This window comes from Chionomys nivalis, unplaced genomic scaffold (genome assembly GCF_950005125.1).
Source record: "Chionomys nivalis unplaced genomic scaffold, mChiNiv1.1 scaffold_29, whole genome shotgun sequence".
Taxonomy (NCBI): domain Eukaryota; kingdom Metazoa; phylum Chordata; class Mammalia; order Rodentia; family Cricetidae; genus Chionomys; species Chionomys nivalis.
Window position 1 is genome coordinate 6,065,164 of NW_026646888.1, and position 13,760 is coordinate 6,078,923.

The window sequence follows — 13,760 nt, forward strand, 5'->3', positions numbered from 1 at the left end:
CAAACTGCCAAGTTCAACTTAGTCACACACATGTAAGATTCAGTCCCAAGTAGGGGTGTATCTAGGGACAGGATATATGTGACAAGGCTAGTGACCAATTCTGCCATATGTTTCCTAACAACTTTTCAGAGCAGTAATGGATGTCCATGAAAGGTAAATCTTTAAATGAATACCGGATAGGCTTTCTTTTATGTTATAGCTGTTTTTCCAATGCATTGATGTTATCAAAATTACTCACCATCAATATCACAGTTGACTTTTTTTCAGTTTTTTTTTATTAATTTATTTCTTTATTAAAGATTTCTGTCTCTTCCCCGGCACTGCCTCCCATAACCTTCCCCCTCCCCCATCAGTCCTAAGAGCAATCGGGGTTTCCTGCCCTGTGGGAAGTTCAAGGACATCCCACCTTCTTCCAGGTCTATTAAGGTGTTCATCCAAACAGCCTAGGCTCCCACAAAGCCAGTATGTGCAGTAGGATCAACACCCAGTGCCATTGTTCTTGACTTCTCAGCAGTCCTCTTTGTCTGCTATGTTTATTGAGTCCAGTACTATCCCATGTTTTTTGAGACCTAGTCCACCTGGCCATGGTGAGTTTCCAAAAGAACATCCCCTTTGTCTCAGTATGTGGGTGCACCCCTCGTAGTCCTGAGTTCCTTGTTCATGCTCTCTCTCCTTCTTCTCCTGGTTTGGGGTTGTAGTCTGGTGCTCCAATGTGGGACTCTGTCTCTGTCACCTTTCATCGCCTGATGAAGGTTAAAATCCAGGAGGATGTCTATATGTTTTCCTTTGTGTTCACCATCTTATTTAGTTTTTCTAGGGTCATAAGTTATAGAGTCAATGTCCTTTATTTTTGGCTAGAAACCAAATATGAGTGAGTACATCCCATGTTCCTCTTTTTTTGGGGGTCTGTCTAACCTCACTCGGGATAGTATTTCTATTTCTGTCCATTTGAATGCAAAATTCAAGAAGTCATTGTTTTTACTGCTGAATAGTATTCTAATATGGATATATTCCATACTTTCTTCATCCATTCTTCCATTGAAAGGCATTTCGATTGTTTCCAGGTTCTGGCTATTACACACAATGCTGCTATGAAAATAGTTGAGCATATACTTTTGTTGTATGATAGGGCATCTCTTGGGTATATTCCCAAGAGTGATATTGCTGGGTCAGGAGTATGTTGATCCCGAATTTCCTGAGAAAGTGCCACACTGCATTCCAAAGTGGTTGCACAAGTTTGCATTCCCAACAGCAATGGATGAGTATACCCCTTTTTCTACAACTTTTCCAGCAAAGGCTATCATTGGTGTTTTTGATTTTAGCCATTCTGACAGGTGTTAGATGACATCATAAAGTTGTCTTGATTTGGATTCTCCTTATCTCTAAGGAAGTTGAGCATGACCTTAAGTGTCTTTTGGCCATATGAACTTCTTCTGTTGAGAATTCTCTGTTCAGTTCATTGCCCCATTTTATAATTGGGTTGATTAGCCTTTTACGGTCTAATTTATTGAGTTCTTTATATATATTGAAGATCAAACCTTTGTCAATTGTGGGGTTGGTGAAGATCTTCTCCCAGTATGTGGTTTGCCTTTCTGTCTTAGTGACAGTGTCCTCTGCTTTACAGAAGCTTCTCAGTCTCAGGAGGTCCCATATTTTCAAAGAGGCCCTTAATAACTGTGCTGTTGTGGTTATACGTAGGAAGTGGTCTCCTGTGCCCATCTGTTGTAGAGTACTTCCCACTTTCTCTTCTATCAGGTTCAGTGTGTTCTGACTCTTATTGAGGTCTTTAATCCATTTGGACTTAAGTTTTGTGCATGGTGATAGACATGGATCTATTTTCATTCTTCTACAGATTGACATCCAGTTTTGCCAGCATAATTTGTTGAAGATGATCTTTTTTATCCATTGTATGCTTTTAGCTCCTTTATCGAAAATCAGGTGTTCATAGATTTGTGGGTTAAAGTCCGGGTCTTCTTTACATTCCGTTGGTTGACTTCTCTGTTTTTATGTCAATACCAAGCTGTTTTCAATACTGTAGCTCTGTAATAGAGTTTGAAGTCAGGGATGGTAATGCCTCCAGACAATCCTTTATTATATAAGATTGTTTTGGCTATCCTGAGTTTTTTGTTTTTCCATATAAAGTTGATTATTTTCTTCTCAAGGGCTGTGAAGAATTTTGAAGGGATTTTGATGGGGATTGCATTGAATCTATATATTGCTTTTGGTAAAATTGTCATTTTTACTAGGTTGATCCTCCCAATCCAAGAACAAGGGAGATCCTTCCATTTTCTGGTGTCCTCTTCAATTTCTTTCTTAAAAGACTTAAAGTTCTTGTCAAAGAGATCTTTCACTTTCTTGATCACAGTTACCCCAAGATATCTTATGCTATTTGTGGCTATCGTGACAGATTTGTGGCTATCGTGACAGGTGATGCTTCTCTGATTTCCCTCTCTTCTTCCTTATCCTTATTGTATAGGAAGGCACCTCTTTCTTGGAGTTGATCTTGAATCCTGCCACATTATTAAAGGTGTTTATCTGCTATAGGAGTTCTTTGGTACCGTTTTTGTGGTCGCTTATGTATACTATCATATCATCTGCAAATAACAAATTTTCACTTCTTCCTTTCGAATATGAATCCTCTTGATCCCCTTATGTTGTCTTATTGCTATTGCTAGAACTTCAAGCACTATATTGAAGAGGTATGGAGAGAAAGGACAGCCTTGTCGTGTTCCTGATTTTAGTGTGATGGCTTTGAGTTTTTCTCACTTTAATTTAATGTTTGCTGTTGGCTTGCTGTAAATAGCTTTTATTATATTTAGGTATGACACTTGTATCCCTAATCTCTCCAGGACCTTTATCATAAAGGGGTGTTGGATTTTGTCGAATGCTTTTTCAGCATCTAATGAAATGATCATATGTTTTTTTTCTTTCAGTTTATTATATGATGGATTACATTGATAGATTTCCCTATGTTGAACGAGCTCTGTATCTCTGGAATGAAGCCTACTTGATCATAATGGATAATTTTTTTTTCATATATTCTTGGATTTGGTTTGCCAGTCTTTTATTGAGAATTTTAGCATCACTGTTTAGGAGTGAGATTGACCTGTAATTCTCTTTCTTGGTTAAGTCTTTTGAGGTTTTGGTATCAGGGTGACTGTAGCTTCATAAAAGCAATTTGGCAGTGACTCTTCTGTTTCTATATTGTGAAATACCTCCAGGAGTATAGGTATTAGGTCTTCTTGGAAGTTCTTGTAGAATTCCACATTGAAACCATCTGGTCCTGGGCTTTTTTTGGAAGGGAGGTTTTGGATAACAGCTTCTAATTTTTTGCGACTAACAGATCTATTGAGATTGTTCGCCTGGTCTTGGTTTAGCTTTGGTATATGGTACTTATCTAAAAAAATGTCCATTTCTTTTGCATTTCCAGTTTTTTGGCATATAGGCTTTTGTAGTAAGATCTAATGATTCTCTGAATTTCCTGTGTGTCTGTGGTTATGTCCCCTTTTTCATTTTTGATCTTATTTATTTGAGTGTTCTCTCTCTGTCGTTTAGTTAGTTTGGATAAGGGTTTGTCGATCTTGTTAATTTTCTCCAAGAACCAACTTTTTGCTTCATTGATTCTTTGGATTGTTTTCTGTCTTTCTATTTTTTGTTGATTTCAGCCCTGAGTTTGATTATTTCCAGTCTTCTACTCCTCCTGGGTGCGTCTTCTTCTTTTTTTTTTTTTCTAGAGCTTTAAGGTGTGCTGTTAAGTCCCCATTGTATGGTTTCTCTGTTTTCTTATGTGGGCACTTAGTGCTATGAACTTTCCTCTTAGCACTGCTTTCATACTTTCCCATAGATTTGAGTATGTTGTCTCTTCAATTTTATTAAATTCACGGAAGATTTTTATGTTTTTCTTAATTTCTTTCTTGACCCAGGTGCTGTTCAGTAGTTGACTATTCAGTTTCCATGAGTTGGTCGGCTTTCTGGGGGTAACCTTGTTGTTGCCTTCTAATTTTAATCCATGCTGATCTGATAAGACACGGGTGGACACTGATTTTTTTTGTATCTGTGGAGGTTTTCTTAGTTACCAAGTATTTGTTTAATTTCAAGAAGGTTCCATGAGAAGAAGGTGTAGTCTTTCCTATGTGAGTGGAGTGATCTATAGATGTCTGTTAAGTCCATTTGCTTCATTACCTCCAATAATTCTCTTATTCTCTATTAGGTTTCTGTCTGATTGACCTGTCCATTGATGAGAGAGGTGTGTTGATGTCTCCTACAACTAGTGTGTGTGTGGTTTGATGTCTGCCTTGAGTTTTAGTAATAATTCTTTTACATAAGTGGGTGCTTTTATATTATGGGCATAGATATTTAGGATTGAGACTTCATCCTGATGAATTTTCCTGTTATGAGTATAAAAAGTCTCAACCTCTTCTGATTGATTTTGTTTGAAGTCAGTTTTGTTAGAAATTAGTATGGCCACTCCTGCTTGATTCTTAGCCCGTTTGCTTGAAAAACTTTTTCCCAACCCTCTAGTCTGAGTAGATGCCTGTCTTTGTGGTTGAGATGTGTTTCTTGTAAAACAGCAGAATGTTGGATCCTATTTTCGTATCCAATATCTCAGCCTGTGCCTTTTTATATGTGAATTGAGTCCATTAATAGTAAGTGATATTAATTACCAGTAGCTGTTTACTCCAGTTATACTTATTGCTTTTGTTAGTAGAGTTTGTATGTCTCCCTTCATTGAGTTGTGCTGGTGAAGGCTTGCTAGATGCCTGAGTCCTTGTAGGCAGTGTTGGCAATGTTGGATTCCTTGGGTTGTGATTTTCCTTCTATTACACACTGTAAGGCTGGATTTGTGGCTACGTATTGTTTGAATTTGTTCTTATGCTGACATGTTTGTTTTTTCCATTGATAGTGAACAATAGCTTGTCTGGGTATTGTAGCTTGGGCTTGCATTCACCGTCTCTTACTTTCTGTAGTACCTCTATCCAGGACCTTCTTGCTTTCATGGTTTCCATAGAGAAGTCAGGTGTAAGTCTGATTGCTTTACCTTTATAAGTAACTTGCCCTTTTTCATTTGCAGCTCTTACTATTATTTCTTTAATCTGTATGTTTTGTGTTTTGATTTTTATATGGTGAGGGGATTTTTTTTTGATCCAGACTGTTTGGTGTTCTGTATGCTTCTTGAATATTCAAAGGAATATCTTTCTTTATGTTGGGAAAATTTTCTTCCATAATTTTGTTAAAATATGTTCTGGGCCTTTGAGCTGTGGCTCTTCTCCTTATATCCCTATTATTCTTAGGTTTGGTCTTTTTTTAATTTAAATATCTTTTATTTAATTAATTAATTAATTAATTAATTAATTAATTAAATTATTAAAGATTTCTGCCTATTCCCCGCCACCACCTCCCATTTCCCCCCACTCTTCCAATCAAGTCTTCCTCCCTCCTCAGCCCAAAGAGCAATCAGGTTTCCCTGCCCTGTGGGAGGTCCAAGGACCACCCACCTCCATCCAGGTCTATTAAGGTGAGCATCCAAACTACCTAGGCTCCCACAAAGCCATTATGTGCAATAGGATTAAAAACCCATTGCCATTGTTCTTCAGTTCTCAGTAGTCCTCATTGTCCGCTATGTTCAGCGAGTCCAGTTTTGTCCCATGCTTTTTCAGACCCCGCCCAGCTGGCCTTGGTGTGTTTCCGATAGAACATTCCCATTGCTCTCACAGTCCTGAGTTCCTTGCCTGTACTCTCTCTCCTTCTGCTCCTCCTTTGGATCGTGAGACTTCAGTCCAGTGCTCCAATGTTGGTCTCTGTCTCTGTCTTCTTTCATTGCCTGATGAAGGTTAATATTCAGGAGGATGCTTATATATTTTTCTTTGGGTTCACCTTCTTATTTAGCTTCTCTAGAATCACAAATTATAGTCTCAATGTCCTTTATTTATGGCTAGAAACCAAATATGAGTGAGTACATCCCATGTTCCTCTTTTTGAGTCTGGCTTAACTCACTCAGGATAGTGTTTTCAATTTCCGTCCATTTGTATGAAAATTCAAGAAGTCATTGTTTTTTACTGCTGAGTAGTACTCTAATATGTATATATTCCATACTTCTTAATCCATTCTTCCATTGAAGGGCATCTAGGTTGTTTCCAGGTTCTGGCTATTACAAACAATGCTGCTATGAACATAGTTGAGCATATACTTTTGTTGTATGTTAGGGCATCTCTTAGGTATATTCCCAAAAGTGGTATTGCTGGGTCGAGAGGTAGGTTGAACCCGACTTTCCTGAGAAACCGCCACACTGCTTTCCAAAGTGGTTGCACAAGTTTGCATTCCCACCAGCAATGGATGAGTGTGCCCCTTTTTGCACAACCTCTCCAGCAGAGGCTATCATTGGTGTTTTTTATTTTAGCCATTCTGACAGGTGTAAGATGCTATTTTAAGGTTGTCTTGATTTGCATTTCCCTGATTGCTAAGGAACTTGGGCATGATCTTAAGTGTGTTTTGGCCATTTGAAATTCTTCTATTGAAAAGTCTTCGTTCAGCTCAGTGCCCCATTTTATAATTGGATTTAATAACCTTTTACGGTCTAATTTCTAGAATTTCTATATATATTTTGGAGATCAGACCTTTGTCAGTTGCGGATTGGTGAATATCTTCTCCCAATTAGTGGGTTGCCTTTCTGTCTTAGTGACAGTGTCCTTTACAGAAGCTTCTCAGTGTCAGGAGGTCCCATTTATTCAATGATGTCCTTAGTGTTTGTGCTGCTGGGGTTATACGTAGGAAGTGTTCTCCTGTGCCCATGTGTTGTAGAGTACTTCCCACATTTTCTTCTATCAGGTTCAGTGTGTTCAGACTGATATTGAGGTCTTTAATCCATTTGGACTTGAGTTTTGTGCATGGTGATAGATATGGATCTATTTTCATTCTTCTACACGTTGACAACCAGTTCTGACAACACCATTTGTTGAAGGTGCTTTCTTTATTCCATTGAATACTTTTAGCTACTTCATCAAAGATCAGTTTTCATAGGTTTGTGGGTTAATATCAGTGTCTTCTACTTGATTCCATTGGTCGACTTCTCTGTTTTGATGCCAATACCAAGCTGTTTTCAATACTGAAGCTCTGTAATAGAGTTGGAAGTCAGGGACGGTAATGCCTCCAGAAGTTCCTTTATGAATACAATTGTTTTGGCTATCCTGGGTCTTTTGTTTTTCCATACAAAGTTGAATAATGTTCTCTCAATGTTTGTGACGAATTTTGATGGGATTTTGATGGGGATTGCTATAATCTAGGAATTGACCTTGGTAGAATTGCCATTTTCACTATGTTGATCCTCCCAATCCAAGAGCAAGGGAGATCCTTCCATTTTCTGGTATCCTCCCCAATTTCTTTCTTCAAAGACTTAAAGTTCTTGTCAAATAGATCCTTCACTTCCTTGGTTAGATTTACCCCAAGGTATTCTATGCTACCTGTGGCTATCGTCAAAGGTGATGCTTCTATGATTTTCCTCTCTTCTTGCTTATCCTTCGTGTATAGGAGGGCAACTGATTTATTGTATTTGATCTTGTATACTGCCACTCTACTTAAGGTGTTTATCAGCTGTAGGAGTTTTTTGGAGGTGTTTTGGGGGTTGCTTATGCACACTATCATATCATCTGAAAATAATGAAAGTTTAACTTCTTCCTTTCCAATTTGAATCCCTTTGATACCCTTATGTTTTCTTATTGCTATTTCTAGAACTTCAAGCACTATATGTAAGAGGAATGGAGAGAGTGGGCAACCTTGTTGTGTTCCTGATTTTACTGGGATGACATTGAGTTTCTCTCCATTTAATTAGATGTTAGCTGTCGGCTTGCTATGAATAGCTTTTATTATAGTTAGGTACGACCCTTGTATCTCTAATCTCTCTAAGACCTTTATCATAAAGGGATGTTGAATTTTTTTGAATGCTTTTTCATTATCCAGTGAAATGATCATGTGGTTTTTTTCTTTCAGTTTCTTTACATGATGGATTACATTGATAGATTTTCATATGTGGAATGAGCCCTGCATCCGTGCATGAAGCCTACTTGATCATAATGGATAATTTTTCTAATGTGTTCTTGGATTTGGTTTGCCAGTATTTTATTGAGGATTTTCGCATCGATGTTCATGAGTGAGATTGGCCTGTAGTTTTCTTTCTTGGTTTGGTGTTTGTGTGGTTTTGGTATCAGAGTAACTACAGCTTCATAAAAGGAGTTTGGCAATGATTTCTCTGTTTCTATATTGTGAAATACATTACATTAAGGAGTATAGGTAATAGGTCTTCTTTGAAGTTCTGGTAGAATTCTGACTTGAAGCCATCTGGACCTGGGCTTTTTTGGTTGGGAGGATTTTTATATCATCGTCTAATTTTTCACGACTAACAGGTCTATTTAGATTGTTCACCTGGTAATATTTTAACTCTGGTATATGGTACTTATCTAAAAATTGTCCATTTCTTTTACCTTTTCCAAATTTGTGGCAAATAGGCTTTTGTAGTAAGATTTAATGATTCTCTTTATTTCCTCTGTGTCTGTGGTTATGTCTTTCTTTTCATTTCTGATGTTGTTAATTTTCGTATTCTCTCTCTGCCATTTGATTAGTTTGGATAGGGGTTTGTCAATCTTGTTGATTTTCTCCAAGAACAAGATTTTGTTTCATTGATTCTTTTGATTGTGTTATGTTTTTCTATTTTGTTAATTTCAGCCCCCAGTTTGATTATTTCCAGACTTCTACTCCTCCTATTAAGTCTCCAATGTGTGCTTTCTCCATTTTCTTTAAGTGGCCTCTTAGTTCTATGAACTTTCCTCTTAGCACTGCTTTCATACTGTCCCATAGGTTTAAGTATGTTGAGTTTTCATTTTCCTTGAATTCAAGAAGGACTTTAATTTATTTATTTCTTCCTTGATCCAGGAGTTGTTCAGTAGTTGACTTTCCAGTTTCCATGAGTTCGTAGTCTTTCTGGAGGTAGCATTGTTGTTGAATTCTAACTTTAATCCAAGGTGATCTATAAGATACAGGTGGTTGCTAATATTTTTTTGTAACTGTGGATGTTTGCTTTATTACTGAGTATGTGGTCAATTTTCGGTTCCATGAGCTGCAGAGAAGTAGGTATATTCTTTCCTATTTGGATGCAATGTTCTATAGATATCCATTAAGTCCATTTGATTCATTACCTAGTTTAATCCTCTTATTTCTCTGTTAGGATTCTGTCTGATTGACCTGTCCATTGGTGAGAGAGGAGTGTTAAAATCTCCTACATTAGTGTCTATGGTTTAATGACTGCCTTGAGATTCAGTTATGTTTCTTTTACATGAGTGGGTGCTTTTATATTAGGGGCATAGATATTCAGGATTGAGACTTTGTCCTGATAAATTGTTCCTGTTATGAGTAAAAAATGACCATCTCTATCTCTTCTGATTGATTTTAGTTTGAAGTCAACTTTGTTAGGAATTAGTATAGCCACAACTGCTTGTTTCCTAGGTCCATTTTCTTGATAAATATTTTCCCAGCCCTTTACCCTGAGTAGATGTCTGTCTTTGAGGTTGGCGTGTGTTTCTTGTAAGCAGAGGAATGTTGGACCCTGTTTTCATATCCAATGTCTTAGCCTGTGTCTCTTTATAGGTGAGTTGAGGCCATTAATATTAAGTGATATTAATGACCAGTGGTTGTTAACTCTGGCCATTTTTTCTTTCTTTCTTTCTTTCTTTTTTTTACCCTTCTTTGAGTTGTGCTGGTGAAGGGTCATTAGATATCTGAGTTATTGTGGGCATTGTTGGACTCCTTGGGTTGTGATTTTCCTTCAATTACTTTCTGTAAGGCTGGATTTGTGGCTATGTATTGTTTAAATTTGTTTTTATCCTGGAAAATTTTGTTTTCTCCCTTTATATTCTATGAAAGTTTGGATGGGTATGGCAGTCTGGGCTTGCATCCATGGTCTCTTAGTTTCTGCAGTGCATCTATCCAGGACCTTATAGCTTTCATGGTTTCTATAGAGAAGTCAGGTGTAATTCTGATATGTTTACCTTTATAAGTAAATTGACCTTTTTCATTTGCAGCTCTTAATATTCACTCCTTATTCTCTATGTTTTGTGTTTTGATTGTTATATGATGAGGAGACTTTTTTTTTATCCAGTCTATTTGGTGTTCTGTATGCGTCTTGGACCTTCAAAGAATATCTTTCTTAAGGAAGGGAAAGTTTTCTTTTTAATTTTATTAAATATATTTTGTCGACCATTGAGCTGTACTCTTCTCCTTCTTCTATCCTTATTACTCTTAGGTTTGGTCTTTTTATTGTGTCCCATATTTCCTGAAATTTTTGTGATGAGAATTTGTTGGTTTTGCTTGATCAGTGTGTTTATTTCCTCTATGGTGTCTTTAGTGTCTGAGATTCTTTCTTCAATCTCTTGTAATCTGTTGGTAGTACTTGTCTCTGTAGTTCCTGTTTGTTTACCCAGACTTTCCATCTCCATCCTTACCTTGTTTTTTTTCTTCTATACTTCCATTTCATTCTTCAAGTCTTGAACCGTTTCCCTTACCTCTTTGATTGCTTTTTCTTGTTTCTCTTGGTTTTCTTGGGTATCTTTGAGAAACTTATTCATTTCCTCTACATTTTTGTTTGTAATCTCTAATTTTTTATGGCAGTTTTTCACCTCTTGTTTAAGGTCCTCTATTATTTTCATATAATTCAATTTTGAGTCGAATTCTTCTAATTCTTCTGGAGTGGGGTATACAATTCTTCTTATTTTAGGGTTCCTGGATTCTGGCAATGTCATGTTGCCTTTCAGGATGTTTTGAGGAATTCTTGCATTGGTGCCTGCCCATCTCTTCCTTCAGATGGAGCCTGGAGAGGCGTGGTGTCTTGGTCCAGTCTTTGCTGTGACTGACTCCCTGGGTGTATCACCTCAGTGTAGGAGCAGGAGCCGTTCCTTTCCAGATGGATTCCTCAGCACCAAAATATGGACACCTGATAGTCCAATGACCCGAGGACAAAATGGCGAATGTGGGGTGTAGTGTGGTATCGAGTAGAACACAGGAGACCCTGCAGCCAAAGCTGAAGGTTCATTTGCTCCCTTCGGGGGTCCTTGAGGCCTGTCTGGCAGACAGGCACTCACCACTCTGAGTGGGTAGCCTTAGTGTAGGAGCATGAAACTCTTCCTCAGCAAAGGACCTTGCAGACAAGGCAGGCTTGGGGCTGATCGTGGGTAGGAAAGAAAGTCCTGCAGCACGAGCTGGGGGCGGGGGTTTGTGCTCTATTCCAGGACAGTCAGCCCCTGGATAGCACACACTCACCCGTCCAGATGGAATTCCTCAGCACCTATACAGGGATGCCTGGTAGCCCAATGAGCCAGGGACAATAGGGAGAATGTGACAGAGAGGGTGGTGCTCAATAGAGCACAGGAGACCCTGCAGCCCCAAGCTGAATGTTCCTGTGTTCCCTTGTTTTGAACCTTCTGGCCTGCCTGGTAGGCAGGCACTCACTGCTCTGGGTGGGTAACCTTAGTGTAGAAATGGGAAAACTGTTCTTGAAGAGAGAACTTAAGAGACAGCAAGGCAGGCTTCAGGGGGTAGATGGGGGCTGGGTCATGTGTAAGGAAAGGGGCCCTGCAGCAGGAGCTGGGGGAGGGTGATTTGTGCTCTCTTCCAGGAGAGTCAGCACCTAAATTGCACACCCTAACCCATCCAGAAGGAACTCCTCAGTACCTAAACAGGGACGCCTGGTAACCCAGGAGCAGGCAAAAAAAGGAAACAAGCCTACTTGATTGTAAAGCATAATTTTTTAAATGTGTTCTTGGATTCTGTATGGCAAAATTTTATTGAGAATTTTTGCATCAATGTTAATGAGTGATATTGGTCGGTAATTCTCTTTCCTGTTTTGCTCATTGTGTGGTTTTGGAATCAGAGTGACTGTCAATTCAAAAGAAGAGTTTGGGAATGACTCTCAGATTCTATTATGTGCAACACATTAAGGAGTATAGGTATCAGCTTTTCCCAGAAGTTCTGATAAAATTCAGCATTGAAATCATCTGCTCCTGAGCTTTATTAGCTTGGGAGCTTTTTTATGACCGCTTCTATTTCCTCATGACTTATAGGTCTATTTAAATTGTTCACCCGTTCTTGATTTAACTTTGGTAAATGGTACTTATCAAAAAGTATGTCAATTTCTTTTATTTTTCCAACTTTATGGCATACAAGCTTTTGTAAAATGACCTAATGATTCTCTGAATTTCCTCAGTGTCTGTTGTTAAGTCTCCCTTTTCATTCCTGATCTTGTTAATTTGTGTATTATATCTGTACCTTTTGTTTAGTTTGAAAAATTGTTTGTCAATCTTGTTGACTTTCTAAAAGAACCTGCTCATTGTTTCATTGATTCCTTGAATTGTTCACTGTGTTCCTATTTTATTGATTTCAGCTTTCTGGTTGATTATTTCTGGTCTTCTACTACTCCTGTGATGGAGGTGGGTCATCTTTCTATCTGTTTCATTGGTTAAGTAATAAAGAAACTGCCTTGGCCCCTTTAATAGGACAGAAAATTAGGTAGGCAGAGTAGACAGAACAGAATGCTGGGAGAAAGAAGCCGAGTCAGGGAGTCGCCATGATTCTCCCACTCCAGACAGACGCAGGTTAAGAACTTTCCTGGTAAGCCAGCTCGTGGTACTACACAGAATATTAGAAATGGGTTAGATCAATATGTAAGAGCTAGCCAATAAGAGGCTGTAACTAATGGGCCAGGCAGTGATTAAAAGAATACAGTTTCCGTGTAATTATTTCGGGGCATAAGCTAGCCATGTGGGCGGCCGGGTGCCGGGGACACAGCCCAGCCGCAGATATTACAACAGAGTGGCGCGGCCCCGCGGGGGGCGCGGCGTTGGCTGCCCCGGCTCCCGGGCCGGGCAGTGGGAGCACGGGGCCTCGTGTCTACTTCCAGAGCCCCCCCGGGGCTGCCGGCGAAGGCCCGGGGGGCGCGGATGATGATGGCCCCGTGAGACGGCAAGGGAAGGTCACCGTCAAGTACGACCGCAAGGAGCTACGAAAGCGCCTCAACCTGGAGGAGTGGATCTTAGAACAGCTCACGCGTCTCTACGACTGCCAGGAGGAGGAGATCCCAGAGCTGGAGATAGATGTGGATGAACTCTTGGACATGGAAAGCGATGATACCCGGGCTGCTAGAGTGAAGGAGCTGTTAGTTGACTGTTACAAACCCACTGAGGCCTTCATCTCTGGCCTGCTGGACAAGATCCGGGGCATGCAGAAGCTGAGCACACCCCAGAAGAAGTAAGGGTCCTGACCCAGATGACCATGGCTCCCACAGGACAATCGCTGCCCCCAACCTCGTAGCAACAGCAATACCAGGGGACCCTGAGGCCAGGCCTGGTGCCATGAGCAGGGATCCCTGTGCCCCTGCCTAGGGGCCACTTCCCTTGCCCTCTGTTTTCCATTTTTGGGTTTTTTTATTGTTATTAAACTGATGGGACTTTTGAAAAAAAAAAAAAGAAGAAGAGGAAAAGAAGGGGGTAACTGGTTTTTTGGGATGATTGGTATTTGTGAATTACTGTTTATAGAAAATTGTACTGGTACTGTTTCTTGTATACTGATATGTTGAATATTGAATGTGAGTGTTCCTACCTCTATTTTTGTATGAGTATGCTTATAACTTTGTCTATATTGTATTGATACATCTACCATATTACATTGTACATTTCTACCTCTGATACTATGACATTGTTTACAGTTGAAGATCATTGTCTTCA

At 39.3% G+C, this 13,760-nt stretch overlaps 1 protein-coding gene across 1 annotated transcript in view; it reads left to right on the forward strand.

Annotated features, from left to right (window-relative positions):
- LOC130869068 (protein phosphatase 1 regulatory subunit 14B-like) overlaps positions 1-13,487 on the forward strand; it is a 119,108-nt gene extending 105,621 nt beyond the window's left edge. The window contains exon 2 of the mRNA XM_057761161.1: positions 12,849-13,487. Coding sequence (XP_057617144.1) covers positions 12,849-13,288 — 440 coding nt within the window. The 3' untranslated portion in view covers positions 13,289-13,487. The remainder of the gene's footprint in view (positions 1-12,848) is intronic.
- The last annotated feature ends 273 nt before the right edge of the window (positions 13,488-13,760 follow it).